Source organism: Lutra lutra, chromosome 1 (assembly GCF_902655055.1).
Source record: "Lutra lutra chromosome 1, mLutLut1.2, whole genome shotgun sequence".
NCBI classification, from domain to species: Eukaryota; Metazoa; Chordata; class Mammalia; order Carnivora; family Mustelidae; genus Lutra; species Lutra lutra.
In genome coordinates, this window is record NC_062278.1 from 200,944,876 (window position 1) to 200,959,456 (window position 14,581).

At 51.5% G+C, this 14,581-nt stretch overlaps 1 protein-coding gene across 1 annotated transcript; it reads right to left on the bottom strand.

The window, feature by feature from the left end:
- Positions 1 to 570: 570 nt before the first annotated feature.
- On the bottom strand, positions 571 to 14,455 carry IL17RB (interleukin 17 receptor B). The gene is given in 16 exon segments (XM_047691835.1): positions 571 to 893; positions 896 to 1,216; positions 1,219 to 1,317; positions 1,320 to 1,394; positions 2,571 to 2,666; positions 3,813 to 3,861; positions 3,863 to 3,913; positions 4,903 to 4,925; positions 4,928 to 4,971; positions 5,353 to 5,494; positions 6,979 to 7,026; positions 8,795 to 8,921; positions 9,356 to 9,483; positions 11,487 to 11,627; positions 12,366 to 12,390; positions 14,350 to 14,455. Coding segments are annotated over 16 exon segments (1,473 nt in total). The 5' UTR covers positions 14,410 to 14,455; the 3' UTR covers positions 571 to 849.
- Between the last annotated feature and the right edge of the window lie 126 nt (positions 14,456 to 14,581).

The following is a 14,581-nucleotide window of genomic DNA, read 5'->3' on the forward strand; positions in this document are numbered from 1 at the left end:
GATCACAAGTAGGCAGAGTAAGAGGAGGGGAAAGCAGGCTCCCTGCTGAGTAGAGAGCCTGATACGGGGCTTGATCCCAGGACCCTGGGATCATGACCTGAGCTGAAGGCAGAGGCTTTAACCCACTGAGCCACACAGGTGCCCCAAAAAGATACTTTTAGAGGAAAAGTTGGAAGATGTAAAATACCATACATATTTAGTTCTGGTAATTTTTATTTTAAACTATTACAATAACTCATTTATAAAAAGATTACTTCAAGAGGCTGACTTTGAACAGAGCAGGAATTATTTGTGTTTTGAACATGAGAGGTGCCTAGTAAACAAGAAACTCTGAATTCTTGATAGTAACCTTTAATAGGTAACTTTGGGCAAAAGTAGACATCAGGTCTGCAGGTTATGGGCGTCAGTGTCTACGTTAAAAGTCACCCGTACAAGACTCGGCGAGGACCTGAATCTAGTTCAGAGGGAGCAGGTCCTCTGCAAGTCCCGATAATACAAGTGGCTGCACGTTATCCTGCGTCATCTGGTCAGCAGAGAGGATTTCGGCTTGTTACTCCCTATTCTGTTTAAAATGGCTTTTGGATGTAATAGACGGTTTTTTACCCATGAGTTACTGAGTGAATGAGCAAAGGCTTACTTCGGTATTCACCAAGTTTAGAGTGTCCGAGAAGTAATTTGTAAATTCATTTAGGAATCCTCCCTGCTCCTGTTGCTAATAAATACAGCAGGTGTCTGTGACGTCTCCCTGCACATAGCCCACACAGGAAACTTCAGAATCATCTGAGATACTTTCCGCCTATAACTGGAGGAGTAGGAAGGCTTCAAGGCCCCTCACTTCTCACGGGCGGGCTACAGGGAACAGGCCGTCAGCCTCTTTCCTGCTGACACCTGTGCTTGACACGGAGTAGTTCTGTACAGAAAGCAGATGCATCCTTCATGAGGTAGTACCTGGGACAGACGCTGAGCGCGCTGTATTCGTCTTTGGTATCAGCCTCTCTAAAATAGACCCCCATGTATTTGTGAAGGGGAGTCTGGCTTCTCAGATCGCTACAGAAGAGGTTAAAGGCCAGGGGGAACAGGTCTTGGGAATTCTCATGAGGGCTGCTGTCACTCCTGCCACAGGTGCCATCGCATCTGGGCTGGACATCATTGGAAAGGAGGAAGATGACTTTATCCACTGCTTTCTTCTGAGTGGTAAGCCATTGCACTGGACCATCTCTGCTATTTTCTTTTTCTGCCACTCTTCAAGGATAACCTCACTTCTGCAGTGGTTCTGAAGAAACTCAGTGAAGTGACAAACCGTGTGATGGAAACATATTCACATGGGTAGACCACAAGAACCTTAGTGGGGGGCAGGAGCGTGGTAGTAGGGAAGGGAGCCTTCCTGGTCCTTTCTGTGGGGAGAGAAAGCATTTGTTGTCTGTGAACAGCAAATGGCAGGCTTTCACTCTGGTCTGAACCACCAATAATAAATGATCCCTTGCTAGGGAAGGCTGGCGGAGCACCAGGGACATTGTTCCTGCCAGGAACAATGGAGGAAAATGTCCCCAGTGTTCCTTTTAAACATATCACCTGAGACACACTGATGTCTAAACCTTAGAGATGCTTTAACAGATGTGTTTTCCAAGTTTCTATACTAAATAGGTCCTCTTCAGCCTTATCTTTTCAAGTAAATTCATTGAGGAGGTTTAGGTTTGAGGTACTTTGTTTTAGGTGGGTGGTTGTAATTGTCCTACCCTTAGTGTCCTGTACAAACAGGGCCACTGACCTGTCCTTCACCTCATGTTTTGAGTCAGGTCAACTCAGTGATTGGACCATCTTCTATCTGCAGGTGGTAAAGGTGTTTTTTGTAGTTGCATAAGATTAGCCAGTACCCCATTTCAGCTGGAACCAAACTGGAATGCTGTGTGTGCTCTAGAACAGAAACTACCTATGAAAGTATTGTAACTATTAACAGGCCAAACCGTATCCCCTAAATAGTGGTATTCCTAAGGTCAAGGTTCCACATGGTTTTCTTACTTAGGTTAGCAGGACTGATCTTGTTCTATCAACAACATCACAAATGACCCAAAGTGTCCATTTATATTTTGTCTCCATGTGGAGGAGAGGAAAAGCAGAGGTTTTCAGTGTATTGGTATAATACTCTGATTCCTGTATTCAAATCATTGATATTTTAGAGTTGGCAAGCTCCCTAGAGTATATGAATTCAAGCGAGTGTTCTTAGGCCACGGAAGAATTATTTTTAAAAACTAGGAACTAGCTTTGGAGTACCCATTAGAGGCAAAATGCAATTCGTTATTAGCTATCTTTTGCCCATTGCAGCCCTTGTGGATGCCTCAGTGGTAAAAACGAAACCAGTGGTCGTCACCAGATTGGGAGGTCCCCATCCCTGCTTTGCTTTGGCAGATGTGGCCCTGGCATCGTTACCAGTATTTTTGGAGAGCTCCTTGGCATTACATCAGGGCGACCTGACTCTTGTCCTAACACCAAAATGTGATTGCCTTTAAAAAAAATTCCAAGTGTTATTTTCTCCTTCGGATTTCTTTAAAGAATGGAATTGTACCACTTACCGCGCCTCCACATGAGACAGATCCCAGCGGCCAGCACCCATGTGGCCACCAGCAGAGCAGAGAGGAGAGGCAGCCAGCCACCCAGCATGCCTCTGCCTGGAGAAAACAAAGTTTATTTACCTTCAGCAAAACAAAACCAAATTTATCTCCTCTTTCGGAAGCTTAAGATTTTCACTCTGTACTTTGTAGAAGTTTAGATTCCTATAAACCAAGGGCCGGTATATCTCTAGGGGGTCTGCAGATTGGTGTGTTTTCCCACAGTGTGTGCAGGCCATGCATCAGATTCTCAAAGGGATGGGGACCCAGGAGTTTAAGAAAGGTGCCCCAAAATCACTTTGGCCTTTTACTCCACATACACGCAAGCATTTTCACCATGGTAACAAGTTCGCATTCGGTTTTTTTGTTCTTTGATGAATTGATGTTGTTGTGGGCATGATTTACTTAATACATAGTACGTGTGGATGCCGTTTTTAAAGGCTGTTTTGTAGGACAAACCTGGGGGGTAGTGCCACCCACACAGGCCTGTGGATCAGGTAAGCTCAGGAACTCCTAGGCACGGTGCCCACACCGAAGTCAGGATTGTCAGGCACCTGGGTTGTCAGTTCGTGCAGCTGAGTTTCTAAGAATACCACTTTCTAACTTTTGACTCTACCCGGCGTCAAAAAAGCTAGTTCTGGGAACATTTTTATAATTTGCCTATCTGTAGCGAGAGAACGGACACCTCTGAATGCAGAGACATTTTGCCAAACTACTGCTGTCAGGCATCAGTGAGGCGTGTATTTTGGGGCTCATAGTCCTCATTTGTCATCCAAATGTTGGCTGGGTGACCACACCACGCTACTGTCACAGGTAGGCCAGGGCCACTGAGGCTGGTCAGAAAACCACAGTGTCATGAAAGGTCCCTTCTCCTCTGCACTTGGTCCTCTAACGCCGCCGACTTTCCGGCCCATCCCCTGTAGCATTCCGCACATCCATTTTGCACTGTTTATCCCCCGCCCTTCCTGTGTGTACCCTGTTTCGTAAAGGATCCTGCGGTGAATTCACACACCAAGCCTTCATTCTCAGTCTGGGGCAGCTTCGAACCTCTGGCCCCGCACCCCAGCCCTGCGTGCGCAGCGGGACTCCCTCACCCTCCTGCGGGGCAGGTGCACGCCCTGGGACACAGTGAATGGGGCGCCACTGGTGGGGCCCCTCGGGCCCTGAACCTCTCTGGCAACCCTGCAGAAAAGGCTGGGCACTTACGACTATCCCAGGGGAAGGACGCGCCTGCTGGCGGGCAGAGCACAACTGTTTCCTTTGCGTCTGATGCAGTCATTGCCACAAGTGTGGAAGTATGGAGTCAGCTGAGGGAAACACAAGAGGCTCAGGAAGTTCCCGTCATGCTTCAGAGCAAAACCTCAGCCCGATACCTGTTCCCACCAAACTCCTTCTCTTCTGGTTTGAATGGGACTCCCACCCCGGCATGGTAATGAGGTATTTTTCCCTTGGGCACACTTTCATAACAAAGCCCTAACACCCAAACTAGGGACCCAAGACTGAACACCTTCCAACTCCTGAATTGTGAACCTAATCTTTGTATGTGTTGCTACCATGCTGGTTTCCTTATCTAAAAGGGTTGGTCACATCCTAATACATAAGCAAATACTTCCTCTAAAAAACCCAGAGCAGCAGAGTTCCTAGTGACAGACAAGTCCCCGGGGACTGGGAAAGTCTAGTTCCCTGGAAAAAGGGCGCCATCATAATATGCTGACAGGAACCTGCTCCCTCCGGTGTGTCTGAGAACTGCCTTTATGTTCCAGGGGATGAGAAACAAAAGCTCCTTCGATCTTGGGCATGGCTGTGTCCCACTATGACCCTCCATGTCCCCACGTCATAAACTTGGAGCTGAAAGAGACCCGAGAGCATCTGTTGGTCCAACTTCCTGTTCCCAGCAGAGTCAAAGGTGGCTGCTGTCCTTCAAAGTTCCTACACTGATCGCAGCCCAAACCCTCTGCTTTCCAATCCTTTGTTGCTTCATTTTGCAGTTGGGACAATTAAATGGTACTCCTGTCTCAGAATGACTCTGAGGCTCAGTGACTAAAACGGAAAGTCAACAGCCAGGAATAAAAGCAAAAGGGACCGTGACCTTGAGGTCAGCTCTGGCCCGGCCCTCACTTCTGTAGCACCCGAGGCATGGACCCCCGCAGAGGTCCCTCAGTGCCAGGTGGCAGGCAGGAGCGTGTGGCAGGAGGGAGCTCATGGAAGCCGCTGGAAGCAGCAATGTACAGCAGCCCGGCTCCGTGTGTCCAGCTCCCTCCCCCACCCCGCCCCACAACACCTCGTTAAGCCTTACCTGGACCACAGCACCTTCACTTTCCCGGTCACTGGGATCACCACTGAAGTGCGACTTGGGGGTGTGTTTGGTGCAGGTGACATGAGACAAATGGAGAATCATCGTGAAGCATATGAATGAGGACAGCAAACAGCCAGTGAGGGAACTGATCTTCCCAAACTCTCAGTTCACTAGACCGTGTGAACAAGCATCCACTTCCTACTTAGGAAATGTCTACTTTTGTTGGTTTTAGATTCTTGGGGCCATTTCCAGGGATGTTCCCCGGGGACTCGTTTCTCTAACAATCTAAAGAGCCCAGCACGCTTGGACAACGGACAGTCCTGTCTGCGCTCGGTTGGTACTGAGAGCCTGTCCGGGGCATCCTAGAGTTTCTACATTTTTCATCACCAAGGTGAGGAAGGTTGGAGGTCGAGGACGGGGGTGGTGTTAGGAAATGTAGGGAATAAGTACCTCAGCACGTTAGAAAACCCAATTACAATGTTATTTTGGATGAGAGCCATGTATTTGTTTCCAAGGGGGCTGGTTGTAAAATTCACTTCTACTGCTGTCCCGTTCTTCTTGCAAGCGGTGATGTTGGGCTCCCACAGACTTCCTGAGTCAAGAGAGAACCACAGGGATGGAGTTGCAAAGCGTCGCTCATTGAAGTCCCCCAAAGGGCTTGACAAAAATCTAAGTTCTCAGGCGTACTTGCAGCCGAGAGATACAGGCTTGACTGCACAGGTACTTTGTACTAATCCTTGCTCCCAGAACCTCAAAGTTCTGCTGCCCATGAAAGTTCAGGGGCCCCCATGTCACTGCTTTGCATAAGATAGCTTCCCTGGGCCTGGGGTGGTGGGAGCCACAGATCCGGTTCTACTACTCACTTCTATTCTCAACATCCATTTTGAGTCAAGGGTAGGGTTAGCATTTTCTCCTTTCCAGGATGGGGAGGAGGAGCCACAGGCCACAAGACAGGGCTAAGATTATAGAGCAAGTGAATTCAGGATCGGAACTGCAGCTACTGGAACATTCTGGGTTCATCAGACCATTCTGCTGGCTTACTGAATGTGAAGAAATAAGGAAATGCCTCCTCACTTAGCAGGTATTTGGACAGGCCTGCTCTGTGGGAAAAAGTCAGTTGATTTTGTGACTTGCAAATCAGCACCAGGTTCATTTCCAGGAACATGAGAGATGATAGCATGGATTGTTTCCCCTACCTGGGAGAGCATTTCGGGCCTTAGCTCAGAACTGTCTTTAGGAGTGGGGGCTCTAGGACTGACTGCAGGTCCTCGAGCTCCTCACACTCAGCAATGCCCCCCATAGTCCAGATCTCTCCCGGTGGGGGGGCCAGAGCAGAGGCCCAAAGCTCCAAGTCGGCCTTGCGCCAAGGAGGCCGCATGGGGCTCAGTCTGACAGGGTGCACGGGGGTGCCTTGTGGGGTTGGGGTACCTAAAAGATAGGGATGGATCCCTCATATCCCACCAGCCTCATTAGCATCCCAAGACCCTATTCTCAGATTTTTCCCAGAAATTTAACATACCCTTGTAAGATCCTTGGGAATGAGACACTCGGGACGATTATCCTGAAGGGACTTACTCCAAAATTCAAAGGGTAGTGGCAGATTCTAATAGCCTAGCATGTGAGAGGGGAACCCCGGTGATGACACAGGTCGAGAATACGCTTCTGGGTCATGACTTGAACTAACACGCCCACCTTGAATGTTTGCTAATCCAAGCAGAAGGCTCCCAGGCACCCCCGTGGCCAGAGGTCAGTGGTGTTGCTGTCTGAGAAGGGGCAAGGACTCAGGGATTCCCCTCCAACCAGGAGGGTCTTCCACCAGCACCACCAGCAGTGCAGTTGGGACAGAAATTATCATTCCACCAAGGTGATGGGTGTTCTCCTACAACCACCGCTCACTGCCTACATCTACTCAGAGTCGGCCCTTCTCTGGACAGGCTGGATTCAGTGGGCTCAGTGCCGGCCAGGGGTCAGACCGCTCTGTGTAACTCTAGGCCTCGGTTTCTTCATGGAAGATGGACTGAGCTGTGTGGGCTCCAGTTTCTTCTAGTAACAAAGGCAAATGCTGTATTTACTTACCTGCCTCGATGCACTTTTTTTTGTATTTCATTATGCGACTTAGGCAGCCTGGAGATTTGAATGAAAGTTTTGTTTTAGAAAAAGGTATCTTTGCCCCACTTCCTTGCCAACAAGTACACACAACACAGGCTTGCCACGCTTGCAACGAAAAGCCAGAACGTTCAAGATGCGAGGTTCAGAGAGCGAATTTAAATGGGATGCTCAGATTGACTGTTAAGCAGATCACCCACAAAGTGATAGCCAGAGTCTGATTTTAAAACAATCTTTATCAGAATAGTACCTGTGAGCCCCAGGAGAGGACTCAACCCTTTGAAATCGAGGCTTGATAATATATGTAAATACTGCCCCTTCCAGGAGGTGGAGTTTAACCCACATGCCACACCCACACCCCAGAGTGGGCAGATTGAGTCACTTGTCTTCAGAAACTGGAGTAGAGAAATGGAAAGTCAGTAGATGTCAATGGAGATGGCTGGCAGATAGCAGCGATGTTGTGGTAATGTCACCCACCCCTGCTAGGAGGCCGTGGGAAGGACACTCCACCTCTGCATGGTCTCCAAAAACGCACATCCCCAGGCTCATCAGCAGACGAACATCAGACAGACCCAGACTAGGGGACATTCTGTAGGATGCCTGGCCACCCCTCCCCATTGTCAAGGTCACAAGGACTTCAGACTCGAAGCCCGTCACAACCAGAGGAGACAGGAGATGCAAGGACTACATGTGACTGGAGTAGAAAGTGGGCATTCACGGAAAAGCAGGTGACATCCCAATAAAGTCTGGAGTTCAGTTCATGGAAGTGTACCCCTGTGGGTTTCTTAGTTTTGACACATGTAACCACAGTACTGTGACAGGTTGCGATGTGGGACACGGGGTGAGAGCCCTGTGGGATGCTTTGGACATCTACACAACTCTTGGTATGATCTCTGCAAACTTATTCCAAACTCAAACATTTCTATTTTTTAAAATGAGCTTTGGTCTCATCGAGAAATCTGGAACACCCTGGGCCTCAAGCTCAAAGAACAGCAAGGAATTGGGAATTGCCCCCTTTGGCTTAGATGCTTCGCCAGGGACAGAGGACAGGACTGGAGGACAGAAGAGGTGACCCAGCCTAGGTGAGGGTGACATGGGGACTGCTGTAGCCAGGCAACCTGCTGGACCTTCCCCACGTGACACGTGATCCTCTGTCCCGCTCATGGCAGTGTGACACTGCGTGTGACACTGCAGGTGTGACACTCAAGGGCTGCTTGTGGGCTGTGGAGTAGCGGAGATGACCCAATGTTCAGCTCGGTGCTGCCCTGCCTCTCGCTGACAGCCCAGGGTCCTCTGGAGGCTGAGACCCAGCTGCTCCTCAGACACCACAGCCTAAACAGACTTCGTGCAGGAAACATTTTGCATCAATGTAAGAGCAGTGAAAGTCATTGACTGAGAACGACTGGCGTGGGAATGCCAGCATCACTTGGGGGGTGTGTGTGAGACCCAGGGCGAATTTCTGAAGCTCTCTGGGTCTTTATCTGTGCAATGGGGCTCTCCCCACCTCGGGGTTGCTGGAAGCTTCGGTGAGAGGCTGCGTGTCAGGCACTTAGCACGGGGTCCGACACAGGAATGGGCTGTCCCCTACGTCTGATCTGACTTACTCCTCTCCCCCGCTCTGTGAGGGAGGCATGGTTACTGTGTGTTACTACGTCTGTACATCACAGATGAGGAAACCAGACTCGGCGGGGCCAAAGGCTTTGTCCAAGGCCCCCCAGCCTCTTTGAACCAAACCACATGCCCCACGGCAGGCATCCCAGCCAGACAGAGGGGTGAGGGGGCTTACCTGGCGAGGTGAAGTTCACAGACATGGAGGGGGGATCTTCATTCATATTGGCATTGGGGATATTGTGGGCCCCGATGAAGTAGACTGTGTTCGGCTCTACAGGGAAGCCTGTGTAGGAAAATGTCCACTGAAAGGCAAAGCAAAGAGCCCCTGAATTTCTGAAACACCGCCATGCAGAGACACAGCACCTTCGTGTGCTGCCCTTCTCATTTATAATTGCCTGTCCTTAACCTACTGCTGACACTGAGGTCTCCAGCCAAGGTCTGCTATGGGAACGTAGCCCGCATGGTTTGCCAGGGTAAGTCGCAGAATCAGAGAAGCGTAAGCTTTTAGAGCCAGGATAGAATTTAAGTTCAGCTCCCCTCACTTGCTGATGGGGAAACTGAGGCCCGGAGACGCTGACTTACCCAAAGCATACAGGCCGGAAGTGGCCAGGCAGCCAGCTCCAGGCTCCAAGCGGTGGCCGCTCAGCAGCCTGGGTGTCCAGCAGGTCACCGCCTCCCCCAAGTGACGGGGCCGGCTGAAAGGACGGTTAGCCGGGGCCTCACTCCGCGTGCTCACCCTGCCGCCGGTCCGTGGGGTCTGAGTCTGGAAAGCTTCCGTGTAATTGCATCTCACGCAGCTGTAGGACCGTGCGCTGCTCTTGCCTGTCACGCAGATCTTGGTGGCCTTCAGGAAGCGAATGCTGGCTGTAGGGAAAGGCAAGAGGGCCGTTGTTGATCGAGCACCTACTCCATGGCCAGCCGGATGCTAGAACGCCTCACCACCCATCTCAGTTCACACAACAGTCCCGGAAGGCAGGCGCCCCGGCGCTCGGGTTAACAGGGGAGGCACGTGAGGCGTGGGGATTTCAGGGAGCCCTGCCCAAGCTCCTCAGCGGCAGACCTGGACTCAGCTCTCAAGACCATGCTCTTGGAGCGCCTGGGTGGCTCAGTGGGTTAAGCATCTGCCTTCGGCTCAGGTCGTGATCTCAGAGTCCTGGGATCGAGCCCCGCATCGGGCGCTCTGCTCAGTGGGGAGCCTGCTTCCTCCTCTCTCTCTGCCTGCCTCTCTGCCTACTTGTGATCTCTGTCAAATAAATAAATATAATCTTTAAAAAAAGACCACACTCTTTTCTCCTCACGGGGAAGCCCCAATCTCACAGGGTCCTGCCAAGGGGACTCCAGCTCTGCACTACTGTGGGTGTCTGTCAGGGAGAACAGGCTGCCCCCAGAGCGGCACCCCCAGACCATGCCAGTTCTGAGCACCCCTGCTCTCCCCCATTCCCTGCCTGTCTAAGGCTCACTACTCCTTCAGGGCCCAGCTCCCCAGGAAGAGCAGCTAACAAATGCTGGTGCCCACTCTGCGCGAGGCATGGGCCCCTGCCCTCCTGCAGGCCCTCTCCTGCTCGCCCTGGCCCTGTCCCACTCAGATGGAGCACAGCCCCTTTCCAGGTGCCTGGGACAAGGAGCCCATGCCCCTGCACCCCTGTGGCTGAGCGTGCCGCCCCCAGCCCCCTGAGAGCCCTCCTGCGTGGTGACAGTAGCCGCCTCCCCTGTCCATGCCAGGCCCTCCTGGATGCCTGACACGGTGGACTTTAACAGAATCAAGCCGGTGGAAACCAGGGTAATGGGCTTTAGGTCCCCAGGGTTGGTTCATGGGAGGAACTCACAAGCTACCTTGGGGCAATGCCAGAACCTTCATGATGCCATGTGGGAAACGGAAGAGTAATGAACCTGAGCCAGCACTTGCCCTAAACTCAGGGCGATCATCTCAGCACTTGCTCTGTTTTCCTCCATGAAGTAAAAGGACATACAGGAGAGAACACAGATCAGAAGTAGACCCCGTGGTGAGTGATCACACTTGTGCTGTCAGCACCGAGTATGAGAAACAGCCTAGGAGTGACCTTCATGCTTCCTGCCAGCCGCTCCCGAGCCAAGAGTCACCACAGCTGTGACTTCTAGCCACTCGGGTTTGCGTTCAGATGTGCGCGTGGACTCCTGGGTCTGGCTCCTCCGGTCGGTGAGATTCACCCGCGCTGGGTTTAGCTACAGGTCGTTCACGCCCATCGCTGCCCTGGATTGGTTTTGTAATTCTACTGTCGGCAGGCCTCTGATGCATCCCAGTCTGGGACTGTTATTAGAATAATGCTACCAGGAATCATCTAGAACAGTAGTTCCCCCTTGTCTGCAGGGCACATGTTCCAAGACCCGCAGTGGAGGCCTGAAGCCGTGGGAAGTCCCGAACTCTAATATATACTCCCATGTTTTCCTCCACATACATACCTCTGCTAAAGTTTATAAACCCAGCGCAGCAAGAGTGAGCATCAATAACAATAGAACTGTTCTAACAACAGAGGTAATAGATATTCCGTGAATGTGGTCTCTCTGAAACAGTCTGATTGTACTGTGCTCGCCCTTCCGCGCGAGGAGATAAGGGAGGTGAATGGCAGACACCCGGTGACAGAGCGTTAGGCCCCTGTGGACCCACGGAAGGTAGGTCAGAAGGAGGCTCATCGCTTCCAGACTCCAGCTGGCCCCACGTTTAGCCACGGAAAGCAAAACCACGGATGAGGGGAGACCACGGTAGGAGGCGTTGGGTGCGCTTTTGTCTGTATTGTTGGGTTTCTGCCAGGAGTGGGATTACTGGGCTGCACAGTCTGTACTTCTCTGCTCTACTGGACGCTTCAGGCTTTATTGCTTGTACAACTTACCATCAGCCCGGAGTCTCCAGCTGACGTTCATCGAGATGGAATAGTTGTCCATTGCAACGCCGCTTGTAATGGGCTCCACTCGGAGGTCCCCCAAGTCTCCTGGGGTCAGAGTGTGTTGGACCATCCACTCTGGAGACGGTCCTGGGAAGAGGCAAAACTGCTTGGGACACTCTTCTCCTGGCTCCGTCCAGTGCCATCTCGTCTCAGCGACCCACCCTGACCCGTCCTTCGGTCATGATTCATCTCTTCCTGCTGCTAAGGCAGGCCAGGCCTGACCTTTCTTAGCGCTTGCCTGATTTATGGCGGAGATTTCAGACTCCAGCCCACAGGGCACTCGGGACCGCTCCACGGGCCTATCCTATGAATCTAACCTACTCGTTAGGTCGGTCTTGCCTTTGGAGCACCTCAGCCTGCACTCCAGCCAGCTGGCCCACACCTGCCCTTCCTACCTCCTAATCCTCGCTGGTACCATCTCTCCTCCAGCTCATCCTTTCCATCCATATTTCTTGGGCAAGACCCCACCCACCCTTCAGATACCACCATCTCAAACACTCCTTCTTCTCTGAAACACTGGCTTCCTGTTCTCAACTGTAAGTGACCGCCTATCACAGCATTTGATCTCCAGAAGTGGCCCGCTTCCTTCCCAACCTAAATGGTGAATGCTGCTGCCTGTGCCCCTCTTATTGGCCAGGGAGCCAGCCCATATGAACCCTGGGAGCTCTGCCTTGCCAGGGAGACACTTCGCCCACATCAGCTAACAAAGCAATGTTTCACTCTGTACCTGGTCTCCAATGACCCATTGCCTGGACTTGGACCCCCTAAAAGTCCAACGCCTCTGTCATTGTAAAGCCCCAAATACCCATTCCCTAGCACACCTACCGGGCTCAGAGCCACACTGAATCGTCTGCAAGAGAGAAAGAAAGTGTCATGTTGAATGCTAGCAAACCCTAAGCCTCCATTTGCCAATTAGACAAAACACCATCTTTTTCCTTTTCTTTTTTTAAGATTTTATTTATTTGACAGAGAGCACAAGCAGGGGAGCAGCAGGCAGAGGCAGAGGCAGAGGGAGAAGCAGGCTCCCCACTGAGCAGAGAGCCAATGCGGGACTTGATCCCAGGACTCTGGGATCATGACCTGAGCCGAGGCAGACACTTAACCGACTGAGCCACCCAGGGGGCCCTAAAACTATCTTTTTTCTTAAAATGCATATATAAGTGGCAAACTTTTGGAGAAAAGCTGGGGTGATTCCACTTCAATTTGGGGGAGACTGAGCTGGCTAAGCTTTGTAGGCTACGATGAACCTGACATTAGCTATTACGTACTTGATCTTCAAGCCTGCTCATCCCCTCACTTAAAAACTAGAGGTGGGTCTCCGCCCCTCTCTGTGCCTCACCCCACTTCCCCTGCTATAGGCAGGGGTGACTCTGGACTATCATGAAGACCCCTTCACACTCTGCTGTTCAACTGCAGATTTTCAGGACCATCTAGAGTAGTTATTGATTCTCCCCAGGTTAAGGACGAAGCTGTGCGAAGAAGATAAACAGAAGCCATAAATGCAGGCCATGGTGCCTTCCCAGGGCCTTTAAAATAGTCCTCCTCTGATACCAACTCCGCTGTGACTGTGATTTCATCCTGTTATCTTTTTAAAAGATAAAAGAGCTTTTAAAAAATAAGTATGTATCATTAGTGTCCAAGAAAGGCCAGTACTACATCCCTTGGAGGTAATGGCTCATGTCTTTTTAAGCAAAAAAAAAAAATAATAATAATAATAATAATAGTAATAATAATAATAATTAGTACTTTCGTTTTGGAATAAAATGCTGGACCTAAAATAGTTAACTTTCAGGCAGCAGCAAGTTCCAATAACAAGACCCTATAGGCTAAAAGGCTACCGATTTGCTATCTGATACCTCTCAGCCTGAACATTTCCAAATCTTGTATGAAAGAAGGCAAGGTTTTGATGGTTTGAGTAATCTGGGTTTGTTAGTTCCTCATCTTTGTTTTTTTACAGCTGAACCCCACGTAATATCAGACTTTTTTTTTTTTTTTTTTTAAACAAGCCACTATAGCGGGAGCCGAGTTCTAGTCAAAGGGCTGGAGAGACGAATTTTGGAAGAAGCAAAGCAACAAGGATAGGAGGGGGAGACATCAGGTAACATGAATGCGGCTTATCTTCCATAACCATCAACAAGTTACCACCAGCTTTTATGCGCTATGCTATGCTAAAAAGGCAGAGATATAGGTTCAAACGCTCTTTGGAAGATTCTCCTTCATTGGTAACCCAGAAGATTCCCTCAATCCTTCAGGGCACTGGGGAAGAAGGAAACCCGGCCAGAGTCTGAGAGCTCCCAGCTCCAGGGTCATATTACTCCAGCGGGTATCAACATGGCAAAAAGGGCAAGTGGTGATGGAGATACGGTTCTCGTGCCCGAAGCTGGGCAGCCCTCAAGACCGCGAACAGTAACAATGCTGAGCACCTACTACGTGCCGCGCTCTTTGCGGGCCGTCTTGCACGCCCTGTCGCTGTTCCTTACTAGATCCGAGGGAGCTGGGTATGACTCTTCCCTTTATAGACGAGGACACGGAGCCTCGGGGAGCATGAATGACTGAGTCCAGAACGCTGGCTGGCATTTGAGTCCGGGTCCATCTGACGATGCCCCTAGCTCCAGCAGCCTGAAGCCCAGGGTGGCCTGGCCGGGACCGTCGGGCCGCCCCAGGGGGTGCGGACGTGCCCCTTCCAGGCGGCCCTCCGTGAACCAGCTTGGGTTGGGGTGCGCGGGGGAGGGCGGGGGGGCATCGGACGCCGTCGGGGTCCGGGCTGGAGGGACCGAACGCAGGAAAGGGGCGGCGGGCGGAGGCTTACCGGCTCCGAGGACGCCGCTCCCCAGCACAGCATGGCCAGGCTCAGCAGCACTAGCGACATCGCGAAGCCCCCGCCAGCCTCCAGGCGGCCGCGCTCTTATATCGGCGCCCCGGGCCACCCCTCGGGGGCCCCGCCTCCCACAGCGCCGCCCCGGCCCGACGCTCGGGGCCGAGGGCGGACCCCTCCCTGGGTGGGGAACGCAGGACCGCCCAGGCCAGCGGGGGCTTGCCGG